The sequence below is a fragment of the Schistocerca gregaria genome, unplaced genomic scaffold (assembly GCF_023897955.1).
Source record: "Schistocerca gregaria isolate iqSchGreg1 unplaced genomic scaffold, iqSchGreg1.2 ptg000066l, whole genome shotgun sequence".
Classification (NCBI taxonomy): domain Eukaryota; kingdom Metazoa; phylum Arthropoda; class Insecta; order Orthoptera; family Acrididae; genus Schistocerca; species Schistocerca gregaria.
Window position 1 is genome coordinate 7,585,039 of NW_026061707.1, and position 12,190 is coordinate 7,597,228.

Sequence of the window (12,190 nt, forward strand, 5' to 3'; positions counted from 1 at the left end):
CAATTAAAATAATTAAAGACAATAAAATTAAAGCAAAACTAACTTCATAAGAAAGTGTTTGAGCAACAGAACGAAGAGAACCTAATAATGAATAATTTGAATTAGAAGATCAACCAGCAATTATAACAGTATAAACACCTAATCTAGTACAACATAAAAAGAATAAAAATCCATAAGAAAAAGAACACATATAAGTTAAATAAGGAAAAATTACTCAAACGGCTAAAGAAATCATTAAATTAAAAACAGGGGAAAAATAATAAAGTAGGTAATTAGATATAATAGGAATTGGCTGCTCCTTACAAATTAACTTAATAGCATCTCTAAATGGCTGAGGAATTCCAACAAAACCTACCTTATTTGGACCCTTTCGAATCTGAATATAACCTAAAACCTTACGCTCTAATAAACTTAAAAAGGCAACACTAATTAAAACACAAATAACCAATAAAAGAAAATTCAAAATAAATATAAATAAATCATAAAGTATCAATACTATTTGTAGAAAAAATCTACATAAATGAATTCTAAATTCAACACATTAATCTGTCAAAATAGTAAATAAATTAATATTAATCAATATAACAAAAAATATTTTAACCATATGGTCCTTTCGTACTAATATGGATTAACAATCTTAGGATAGAAACCGACCTGGCTCACGCCGGTCTGAACTCAGATCATGTAAGAATTTAAAGGTCCAACAGACCTAATCATTGGGCTCCTGCACCCAAAATTTTTCTTAATCCAACATCGAGGTCGCAATCTGCTTTGTCGATATGAGCTCTCAAAAACAATTACGCTGTTATCCCTAAGGTAACTTAATCTTATGATCATAAATTATGGATCAAAATAACAAACATAAATAAATGATATAATAATGAAGAGTTTATCTATTCTTCATGTCACCCCAACAAAACATCATCATTAAATATAGAAAGACAAACAAAAAACTATATAAAAGTAAAATGTCAAGCTCTATAGGGTCTTCTCGTCCTAAAGAAGAATTTAAGCCTTTTGACTCAAAAGTTAAATTCAAAAATTTATTAAGAGACAGTTGATTTCTCGTCAAGCCATTCATTCCAGCCACTAATTAAGAGACTAATGATTATGCTACCTTTTTTTTGTTACTGTTTGTGGTTTTTTTCTTTTTTTTCTTTAAATATTTGAATCTTTTATTGTTTCCTGAATTAATAGATTTAAAATTTTCTTATTTTTTATTTTTAAAAGTTTTATTCTTGCTTGTTTATTCACTTTTTCTTTGTATTATATGTAAGTTTTGTTAGACTAAATGTTCTTTTTGCAGTAATTTGATTTAATTATCAAGTGATTTTGGATTTAGCAATTGATTTAGTATCAGCAGAATTCGTGCCAGCAGCCGCGGTTATACGATTGATACAAGTGAATATTATTGGTTAAAACAGTTGTTTATATTATTAGGGTTGACATATAAATTTGTAAGGTGAAATGTTAAAATTTATTTGTGGCCCTTTTTATGAATCTGTGAAATTTAAATAATAAACTAGGATTAGATACCCTATTATTTTAAATGTTAATTATATTTACCAGGGTACTATTAGTTAAGGTCTTTAAACCCAAAGAATTTGGCGGTATCTCATTCCATTCTGAGGAACCTACCCCATGATTGATAATACACGATTTACTCTACTTAATTTATTTGTTTGTATATCTCCGTTATCAGAGAATCTTTTTAGAGTTATAATTCTCAAGATTTATAATTATAAAATATTTCAGGTCAAGGTGCAGCTTATAGTTAAGAGGAGGTGGGTTACAATAGATTTTTGTTTATAACGGATTTGATAGTGAAATACTGTTAATGAAGGTGGATTTGATAGTAATTTAATTTATTTAATTAAACTGATATTGGCTCTGAGATGTGTACACATCGCCCGTCGCTCTCATTATTGATTATTCTATTTTATTTTAAAGTAGCTTCAATTTAGATGAGATAAGTCGTAACATAGTAGATGTACTGGAAAGTGTATCTAGGAAGAGTTTCAAGATATAACTTATTAGTAAAGTGTTTCATTTACCCTGAAAATTTTTCTGTGCAAATCAGGATATCTTGATTATTTATTTTATTATATTTATTTTTTGTTTATTTAACTATTTAATATAAATAATTTTATTGTATTTTTGTCTTAGTATATTTTATAGAATTGATTTTTTAAATTATAGTTTATTGGTAATGTAAGTGTTTTATGAAATATTATTTTAAATTTTTTTAAGTAGATTTTATTTATTGTACTTTTTGTATCAGGGTTTATCAAAATTTTAGTATTTATTTTACTTGTCTCGATTTGGGTTGATTCATAAATAATTTATAGTTAATGTATCATAATTATTATTAAATTATTTATAGAAATGAGATGTTAATCGTTTCCCAAGATATCTAGTTTCTTAAGAAAAAATTTAATTTTTTAAAGTTATATGTTTTTATTTAATTTTTTAAGTAAAAATATTAACTTATTTACTCTTTAAGGGATAAGCTTTGAAGTTAATAACCTATAATTTATTTTATAGTAATATAAAAGTAAGCTTAAAACCAGCTAACTTTAAGATTACGTTTTAGTTCATTATTTTTTATTTTGATTTTATAAATATTTTAGGTTTTTTATTAAGATTATTAATTTAATTTTAAAATTTTTGTAATAATGATAGAATTAGTATATTTATTTGTATGAAATTTTTACCTTGTGAACTTATTATAAGGAACTAGGCAAAATTGATTTCCGCCTGTTTATCAAAAACATGTCCTCTTGTTTATATTTTGAGGTCTGGCCTGCTCACTGAGCGTATTTTTAAAGTGCCGCGGTATTTTGACCGTGCAAAGGTAGCATAATCATTAGTCTCTTAATTAGTGGCTGGAATGAATGGCTTGACGAGAAATCAACTGTCTCTTAATAAATTTTTGAATTTAACTTTTGAGTCAAAAGGCTTAAATTCTTCTTTAGGACGAGAAGACCCTATAGAGCTTGACATTTTACTTTTATATAGTTTTTTGTTTGTCTTTCTATATTTAATGATGATGTTTTGTTGGGGTGACATGAAGAATAGATAAACTCTTCATTATTATATCATTTATTTATGTTTGTTATTTTGATCCATAATTTATGATCATAAGATTAAGTTACCTTAGGGATAACAGCGTAATTGTTTTTGAGAGCTCATATAGACAAAGCAGATTGCGACCTCGATGTTGGATTAAGAAAAATTTTGGGTGCAGGAGCCCAATGATTAGGTCTGTTCGACCTTTAAATTCTTACATGATCTGAGTTCAGACCGGCGTGAGCCAGGTCGGTTTCTATCCTAAGATTGTTAATCCATATTAGTACGAAAGGACCATATGGTTAAAATATTTTTTGTTATATTGTTTAATATTAATTTATTTACTATTTTGACAGATTAATGTTTTGAATTTAGAATTCATTTATGTAGATTTTTTCTACAAATAGTATTGATACTTTATGATTTATTTATATTTATTTTGAATTTTCTTTTATTGGTTATTTGTGTTTTAATTAGTGTTGCCTTTTTAAGTTTATTAGAGCGTAAGGTTTTAGGTTATATTCAGATTCGAAAGGGTCCAAATAAGGTAGGTTTTGTTGGAATTCCTCAGCCATTTAGAGATGCTATTAAGTTAATTTGTAAGGAGCAGCCAATTCCTATTATATCTAATTACCTACTTTATTATTTTTCCCCTGTTTTTAATTTAATGATTTCTTGAGCCGTTTGAGTAATTTTTCCTTATTTAACTTATATGTGTTCTTTTTCTTATGGATTTTTATTTTTTTTATGTTGTACTAGATTAGGTGTTTATACTGTTATAATTGCTGGTTGATCTTCTAATTCAAATTATTCATTATTAGGTCCTCTTCGTTCTGTTGCTCAAACAATTTCTTATGAAGTTAGTTTAGCTTTAATTTTATTGTCTTTAATTATTTTAATTGGTAGTTTTAATATGTTTGATTTTATAAACTATCAGCTTTATTGTTGATTTATTATTATTTCTTTTCCTTTAGCTTTAGCTTGTTTTGCTTCTTGCTTAGCTGAAACTAATCGTACTCCTTTTGATTTTGCTGAAGGGGAATCTGAGTTAGTTTCAGGATTTAATATTGAGTATGGTGCGGGTGGTTTTACTTTAATTTTTTTAGCTGAATATACTAGAATTGTCTTCATAAGAATGTTATTGGCTTTAATTTTTTTGGGCGGTGATTTTTATTCTTTTATATTTTTTATTAAGCTTGCTATTATATCTTTTGGTTTTATTTGGGTTCGTGGAACATTACCACGGTTCCGTTATGATAAATTAATGTACTTAGCTTGAAAAAGTTTTTTACCTTTATCTTTGAATTTTTTTATTTTCTTTGTTGGTTTAAAGATTTTATTTATCTCATTTGTTTAGTGAAATTTTTTGAGAAAAGTTAATAGAAGAGTTAAACTTCTAATTTTATGTTTTCAAAACATATGCTTTTCCTAAGCTAATTAACTTTATTCCTTAATTAATTTATCTCATGTGTTTGCGACATGGACATTAATTAAGAAATATGTGAAGTAAATAATTGTTAAGATTTGACCTGTTATAATATAAGGTTCTTCAACAGGTCGTTTACCAATTCACGTTAGTAAGCATACAACAACTACTATAATTCAGAATAAAATTTGATTAATAGGGTAAAATTGAATGCCTCGGAATGGTGTTTTATTATAAAATGGTAAAATTATTAAGATTCTAATTGATAAAAATAATGCAATAACACCTCCTAACTTATTAGGGATAGATCGTAGAATTGCATATGCAAATAGGAAATATCATTCTGGTTGAATGTGAACTGGTGTTACTAATGGGTTGGCAGGTACAAAGTTATCTGGATCTCCTAATAGGTAAGGATTAGTTAAACATAGTATAATTAATAATGATGTTATTATTACAAATGTAATAGAATCCTTAAAGGTAAAGTATGCATTGAATGGAATTTTTTCAATATCTCCATTTAGTCCAAGAGGATTATTAGATCCTGTTTGGTGAAGACAAAATAAATGAATTGCTGCTATAGCAGCAATAATAAATGGTAATACAAAATGGAATGTGAAGAATCGATTTAATGTTGCATTATCAACAGCGAATCCTCCTCATACTCATTGGACTAAATCTGTTCCTGAGTATGGGATTGCTGATAATAAATTAGTAATTACTGTTGCACCTCAAAAAGATATTTGGCCTCAGGGTAAGACATATCCTATAAATGCAGTTGCTATAACTAAAAATAAAATCACTGTACCAATTATTCAGGTATGTATATATATATATATATATATATATATATATAAGATCCATAGTAAATTCCCCATCCTACATGTAAGTAAATACAAATAAAAAATATAGATGCTCCATTTGCGTGTAAGGTTCGGATAATTCAACCATTATTTACGTCTCGGCAGATGTGTACTACACTACTGAATGCTATTTCAATATTTGATGTATAATGTATAGCTAAAAATAGTCCAGTTACGATTTGAATTACCAAACATAACCCTAATAGGGATCCAAAATTTCATCAAAATGAAATATTTGTTGGGGCAGGTAAGTCAATTAAAGAGTTATTAATAATTTTAATTAAAGGATGTCTTAATCGTAAGGGTTTATTCATTAGTAATTATCTTATTTTACGAATAGGTCCCTGATTAATATTGGTGATTTTAACAACTGCTAGTAGTGCTAAAAATAAATAAATTATTATTATTATTGTAATAATGAATGTTGGTCTATTATATAATTTTTCTAAAGATATTGTTATTTCTTGATAATTGATTGAATTATCAATATTTATAGTTTCGGTGTTTTTGAAAAAGTCTATAAATATAGATATATCTAGAATAATTAATATTAATATGATAAATACTCACATTATTAATGTAATAATTATAGTGATTGATTTAGGCTGAAATATTTCGTTTGATGCAATTCTTGTAATGTAAATAAATAATACTAGTATACCACCAAGAAATGTTAAAAATAAAATATATGATAATCAATATCTTTCTATTATTGTTCCTGTTATTAATCCAACTAGGAAGGTTTGAAGGATAATAAAAAGCATTATTGATATTGGGTGTCTTAATTTAATAAAATTAATATTTATTACATTTGATAATGATATAATTATTATTTTGATCATTTCAGGGGTTAGTTTATTTAAAATACCGGTTTTGGGGACCGATGATGGAAGCTTTTCCACCTCTGAAGTTTTAAAAGTGGGGGCTGGACTTATTTCCGGTTTACAAGACCGGCGTTTTTTTTAAACTATTAAAACTAATGTTTATATTCTCTATTTTTACTTCTTTATTGATTTATTTTGCTGGTGTTTATGTTTTTTCTTCTAAACGTAAACATTTATTAATGGTTCTTTTGAGATTAGAATATATTGTTCTTTCTTTATTTATGTTAGTTATTGTTTTTCTTATTGAGTTTGATTATGATTATTTTTTTCCTGTTATTTTTTTAGTTTTTTCTGTTTGTGAGGGTGCTTTAGGTCTTTCTATTTTAGTTTCAATAATTCGTTCTCATGGTAATGATTTTTTTAATTCTTTTGGTTTATCTTTATGTTAAAGTATTTATTTATAACTATTTTTTTGATCCCTCTTTGTTTATTAAATAATTGTTGATGGTTGGTTCATTCTTTAATGTTTCTGTCGGGTTTTGTTTTTATAATTTGTGTTTATTCATATGCTGATTTGAATATAATTAGATATTATTTTGGTATTGATTATTTCTCTTTTAGTTTAATTTTACTTAGTTTTTGGATTTGTTCTTTAATAATCACTGCTAGAGGTTCAGTTTATTTAAGTTCATATCATTCTAATTTTTTTGTTTTTATGGTTTTGATTTTAATAATTATGCTTTATTGTTCATTTGCTAGATTAAGTCTTCTTTCTTTTTATATTTTTTTTGAGGCTAGATTAGTTCCTACTTTACTTTTAATTTTGGGTTGGGGTTATCAACCTGAGCGTTTGCAGGCTGGTGTTTATTTAATTTTTTATACTTTGGTTGCTAGATTACCTTTATTATTAGTTTTATTTAAGGTTTATGATTTTTCTAATACTTTATATTTTCCTTTATTGGTTGATTTTGGTTCTTATTATTTTATGTTTTATGTATTTATAATTTTGGCTTTTTTAGTTAAGATACCTATGTTTTTGGTTCATTTATGACTTCCTAAGGCTCATGTAGAGGCCCCTATTTCAGGTAGAATAATTCTTGCTGGTGTTTTATTAAAGTTAGGTGGTTATGGTATTTTTCGTGTTATAAAGGTTATTTCTTATTTGGGTTTAAAGTTTAATTATTTTTGATTGTCTTTAGGTTTATCTGGGGGTGTTATTGTAAGATTTATTTGTTTTCGTCAGGTTGATTTAAAGTCTTTAATTGCATATTCTTCTGTTGCTCATATAAGAATGGTTATTGGTGGATTGATGACTATGAATTGATGAGGTTGTGTAGGTTCTCTTTCTCTAATGGTTGGTCATGGTTTATGTTCTTCTGGTTTATTTTGTTTATCTAATATTATTTATGAACGTTTAGGTAGACGAAGATTATTAATTAACAAGGGTATAATTAATTTGATGCCAAGAATGGCTTTATGATGATTTCTTTTAAGATCATCAAATATGGCTGCTCCTCCTTCTTTAAATTTGGTAGGTGAAATTAGATTATTAAATAGAATTATATCTTGATCTTCTTTTAGATTCTTTGCTTTGATTTTTTTATCTTTTTTTAGAGCTGTTTATACTTTGTATATATATTCTTATTCTCAGCATGGGAATTATTATTCTGGTGTTTATACTTGTTCTCTTGGTTATTTTCGTGAATATCATCTTTTACTTTTACATTGATTGCCTTTAAATATTCTCTGTTTAAAGGGTGAATATTTCTTTGTTTAGTTTGCTTAAGTATTTTAATTAAAAATATTGTTTTGTGGAATCAATGATATGAAGTTTTTCATCTTAGGCCGTGAATTTATTTTCTATTTGTTATTTGAGTTTTTTTCTTTGTTTATTTCGAGAACTATAATTTTTATTTTAGGTATTTATTATTTAATAATTGATTATAGAGTTTTTGTTGAGTGAGAGCTTTTCAATTTAAATGGTTCTATAGTTGTTATAACTTTAATTTTGGATTGAATATCTCTTATTTTTATATCTTTTGTTATATATATTTTTCTTTGGTTATTTATTATAGAGAGGATTATATATCTGGTGAAAAGAATATAAATCGTTTTATTATTATTGTTTTAATATTTATTCTTTCTACAGGTTTTTTAATTATTAGTCCTAATTTAATTAGAATTTTATTAGGTTGAGATGGTTTAGGTTTAGTTTCTTATTGTTTAGTTATTTATTTTCAAAATGTAAAATCTTATAGTGCTGGTATATTAACTGCACTTTCTAATCGTATTGGTGATGTTGCTATTTTAATTTCTATTGCATTTCTATTGCTAACTTAATTAGAATTTTATTAGGTTGAGATGGTTTAGGTTTAGTTTCTTATTGTTTAGTTATTTATTATCAAAATGTAAAATCTTATAGTGCTGGTATATTAACTGCACTTTCTAATCGTATTGGTGATGTTGCTATTTTAATTTCTATTGCATGAATGTTAAATTTTGGTGGCTGAAATTATATTTATTATTATGATTTTATTTCTAATTCTTTTGAAATAAAGCTCATTACTATATTAATTGTTTTAGCAGCTATAACTAAGAGAGCTCAGATTCCTTTCTCTTCATGACTTCCTGCTGCTATAGCAGCTCCTACTCCTGTTTCTGCTTTAGTTCATTCTTCTACTCTTGTTACTGCTGGTGTTTATTTATTAATTCGTTTTAGACCAATATTGGATACTTATAATTGTGGTTGATTTTTACTTTTAATTGGTTGTATAACTATATTTATGGCTGGATTGGGCGCTAATTTTGAGTTTGATTTAAAGAAGATTATTGCTCTTTCTACTTTAAGACAACTTGGTTTAATAATAAGAATTTTGGCTATAGGTTATCCAAAGCTTGCATTTTTTCATTTATTGGCTCATGCTTTATTTAAGGCATTATTATTTATATTTGCAGGTTCAATAATTCATAATTTGAAGGATTCTCAGGATATTCGTTTTAAAGGATCAATTGTTAATTTCATACCTTTAACTTCAGTTTGTCTTAATGTTTCTAGTTTATCTTTGTGTGGAATACCTTTTTTAGCGGGATTTTATTCAAAGGATTTAATTCTTGAGATGGTTTGTTTAAGATGAATTAATTGTTTAATTTTTTTTCTTTATTTTTTTTCTACTGGTTTAACTGCTTCTTATTCTTTTCGTTTGTTTTATTATTCAATATCTGGTGATAATAATTTTTATTCTAGATTTTCTTTTGATGATAAGGGTTATTATATTTCATTTGGAATAATTGGTCTATTGTTTGTTGCTGTTTTTGGTGGTAGTCTTTTATCTTGATTAATTTTTCCTATTCCTCATGTGATTGCTTTACCTTATTATTTAAAGTTTTTAACTATTACAGTTGTTATTTTAGGTGCTTATTTAGGTTATCTTATTTCTAATTTTGATTTTTCTCATAATTTATTTTCTTTAAGTATACTTTCTTTTGTTAGATTTGCTGGTTCTATATGATTTTGTACCTTTTCTTTCAACTAAGATTATTAGATATATTCCATTAAAAATAGGTTATAATTCATCTAAGTCATTTGATTATGGTTGTGGTGAATTACTTGGTGGTCAAGGTTTATATAGATTATTTATTTATTTAATTGGTTATATTCAAGGTTGATATGATTCTAATTTCAAGATTTATCTTTTAACTTTTATTTTTTGAATATTTATTTTGGTAATATTGTTTTTCGTTTACTTAAATAGCTTATAATTAGAGCGTGACACTGAAGATGTTAAGGAAGTATTTTTACTTTTAAGTATTTATAAATATAGATATATTATTTTTACAGTGAAAATGTAATGTTTTATTTAAACTATATAAATTTTAGAAATGTTAACGGAGTTTAACCGCTAATATAAAAAGTTAGCAGCTTTCATATTGGCTTTACATTTCCTTAATTGGAACTATTATAGTTCAATTATATTATTAACAGTAATACGCCTCTTTTTGGCTTCAATTAATAAGAATAAGGGTAGTACATACCAATCTTCCAGGTCGAAACTGACTGCAATATTTCGCTTCTTATTCTATTTAAGGTTGATTGATAATATCAATACTTTTTGAATACAACCCAAATGTTATATTTAACTACAACCCTTTATTCTGCTCATTGTAATGCTCCTTGGTTTCATTCATGGTATAGTCCTCCTAATAGAACTAGAATAAAAAATATTGTTGATACTGTTCAGATTATAATGTCTGAAGTTTTAAAAATAATTACAATTGGTAGAATTAGTGCAATTTCTACATCAAAAATTAAAAAGATTACTGCGATTAGGAAGAATCGTATTGAGAATGGTATTCGTGCTGATCTTTTTGGATCAAACCCACATTCAAATGGTGATCTTTTTTCTCGATCATTAATTAATTTTTTTGATAGTGTTGTTGCCAGGATTATAACAATTATTGGAATAATAAATCTAATGAAAACTCTTGTTGATAGAATTAGAATTGTTTTTCTTGATTTATATCAAGCTTTCTGATTGGAAGTCAAATGTACTATTTATACTAGAAAAACAATTATCTACCTCATCAATAAATAGAGATATATAAGAATAATCATACTACGTCTACGAAGTGTCAGTATCATGCTGCTGCTTCAAATCCAAAGTGATGTCTTGGTGAAAATTGATTTATTGAGTGTCGAAGTAGACATGTTGATAAAAAGATTGTTCCAATAATTACGTGTAAACCATGGAATCCTGTTGCAACAAAGAATGTTGATCCATAAACTGCATCTGCAATGGTAAAAGGTGCTTCTCAATATTCATATGCTTGAAGTATTGTAAAGTATAGTCCTAATAACACTGTGAAGAATAATCCTTGTAGTGCTTGAGTATGATTAGATTCCATTAAACTATGATGTGCTCATGTTACTGTTACTCCTGATGCTAAAAGAATAGCTGTATTAAGTAATGGAATTTGTATAGGGTTAAAGGGTTGAATTCCTATTGGAGGTCATAGTATTCCTAGTTCAATTGTTGGTGCTAATCTTCTTCTAAAGAATGCTCAAAAAAAAAGAAACGAAAAATAATACCTCTGATGCAATAAATAAAATTATTCCTCATCGTAATCCAATTGATACAAATCCTGTATGTAATCCTTGATATGTTCCTTCTCGTACTACATCTCGTCATTATTGAATTATAGTTAGTAGGGTAATTCCAAATCCAATTATGAATAAGTTAATATTAAATAGGTGGAATCATTTTGCTAGTCCTGATACTAGGACTATTGCTCCAATTGCTCCTGTTAATGGTCAAGGTCTATAGTCTACTAAGTGGAATGGGTGGTTTGAGTGAGTTGTTAACATAGGTTTAATATACTTCTCTAGAATATAGAGTTCTTAGAATTGAGAAAACATAGGCTTGAATTATTGCTACTGCTGATTCTAGAATTAATAGAAGTATTTGTCCAATAATTAGTAATGAGATTAAGTTTATTGCTATAGATGGTCCTGTGTTTCCTAATAAGGTTAATAATAAGTGTCCTGCAATTATATTTGCTGCCAACCGTACTGCTAATGTACCTGGTCGAATAACATTACTAATTGTTTCAATTAGTACTATAAATGATATTAATGCAGGCGGTGTACCTTGTGGTACAAGGTGTGTAAATATATGATTAGTATGGTTAATTCATCCAAATAATATAAATCTTAGCCATATAGGTAGGGCAATTGCAAATGTTAATGCTAAATGTCTTGTTCTAGTAAAAATATAAGGGAATAATCCTATGAAATTGTTAAATAATATTATAATAAAAATTGAGATGAAAATGAATGTTGTTCCATTAAATGATTTTGGTCCAAGAAGTGTTTTAAATTCATTATGTAAGGTTAAATTTAGTTTATTTCAGATAATGTTAATTCGTGATGGTGTAAGTCAAAATAGTGATGGGATTAATAATAGTCCTAGAAATGTTCTAGTTCAATTTAATGATAAATTAAAGATGTTAGT

General features: G+C 26.5%; 1 protein-coding gene across 1 annotated transcript; it reads left to right on the forward strand.

The window, feature by feature from the left end:
• The first annotated feature begins 8,330 nt into the window (after window positions 1–8,330).
• On the forward strand, window positions 8,331–9,634 carry LOC126301282 (NADH-ubiquinone oxidoreductase chain 5-like). The gene is made up of 2 exons (XM_049991697.1): window positions 8,331–8,373; window positions 8,538–9,634. The coding sequence occupies exon 2, from the start codon at window positions 8,966–8,968 to the stop codon at window positions 9,314–9,316; it is 351 nt and encodes a 116-aa protein (XP_049847654.1). The 5' UTR covers window positions 8,331–8,373; window positions 8,538–8,965; the 3' UTR covers window positions 9,317–9,634.
• The last annotated feature ends 2,556 nt before the right edge of the window (window positions 9,635–12,190 follow it).

Coding starts and splice junctions, on each gene's coding strand:
- LOC126301282 (XM_049991697.1), top strand. CDS start 8,966: ATGGCTGGATTGGGCGCTAATTTTGAGTTTGATTTAAAGAAGATTATT.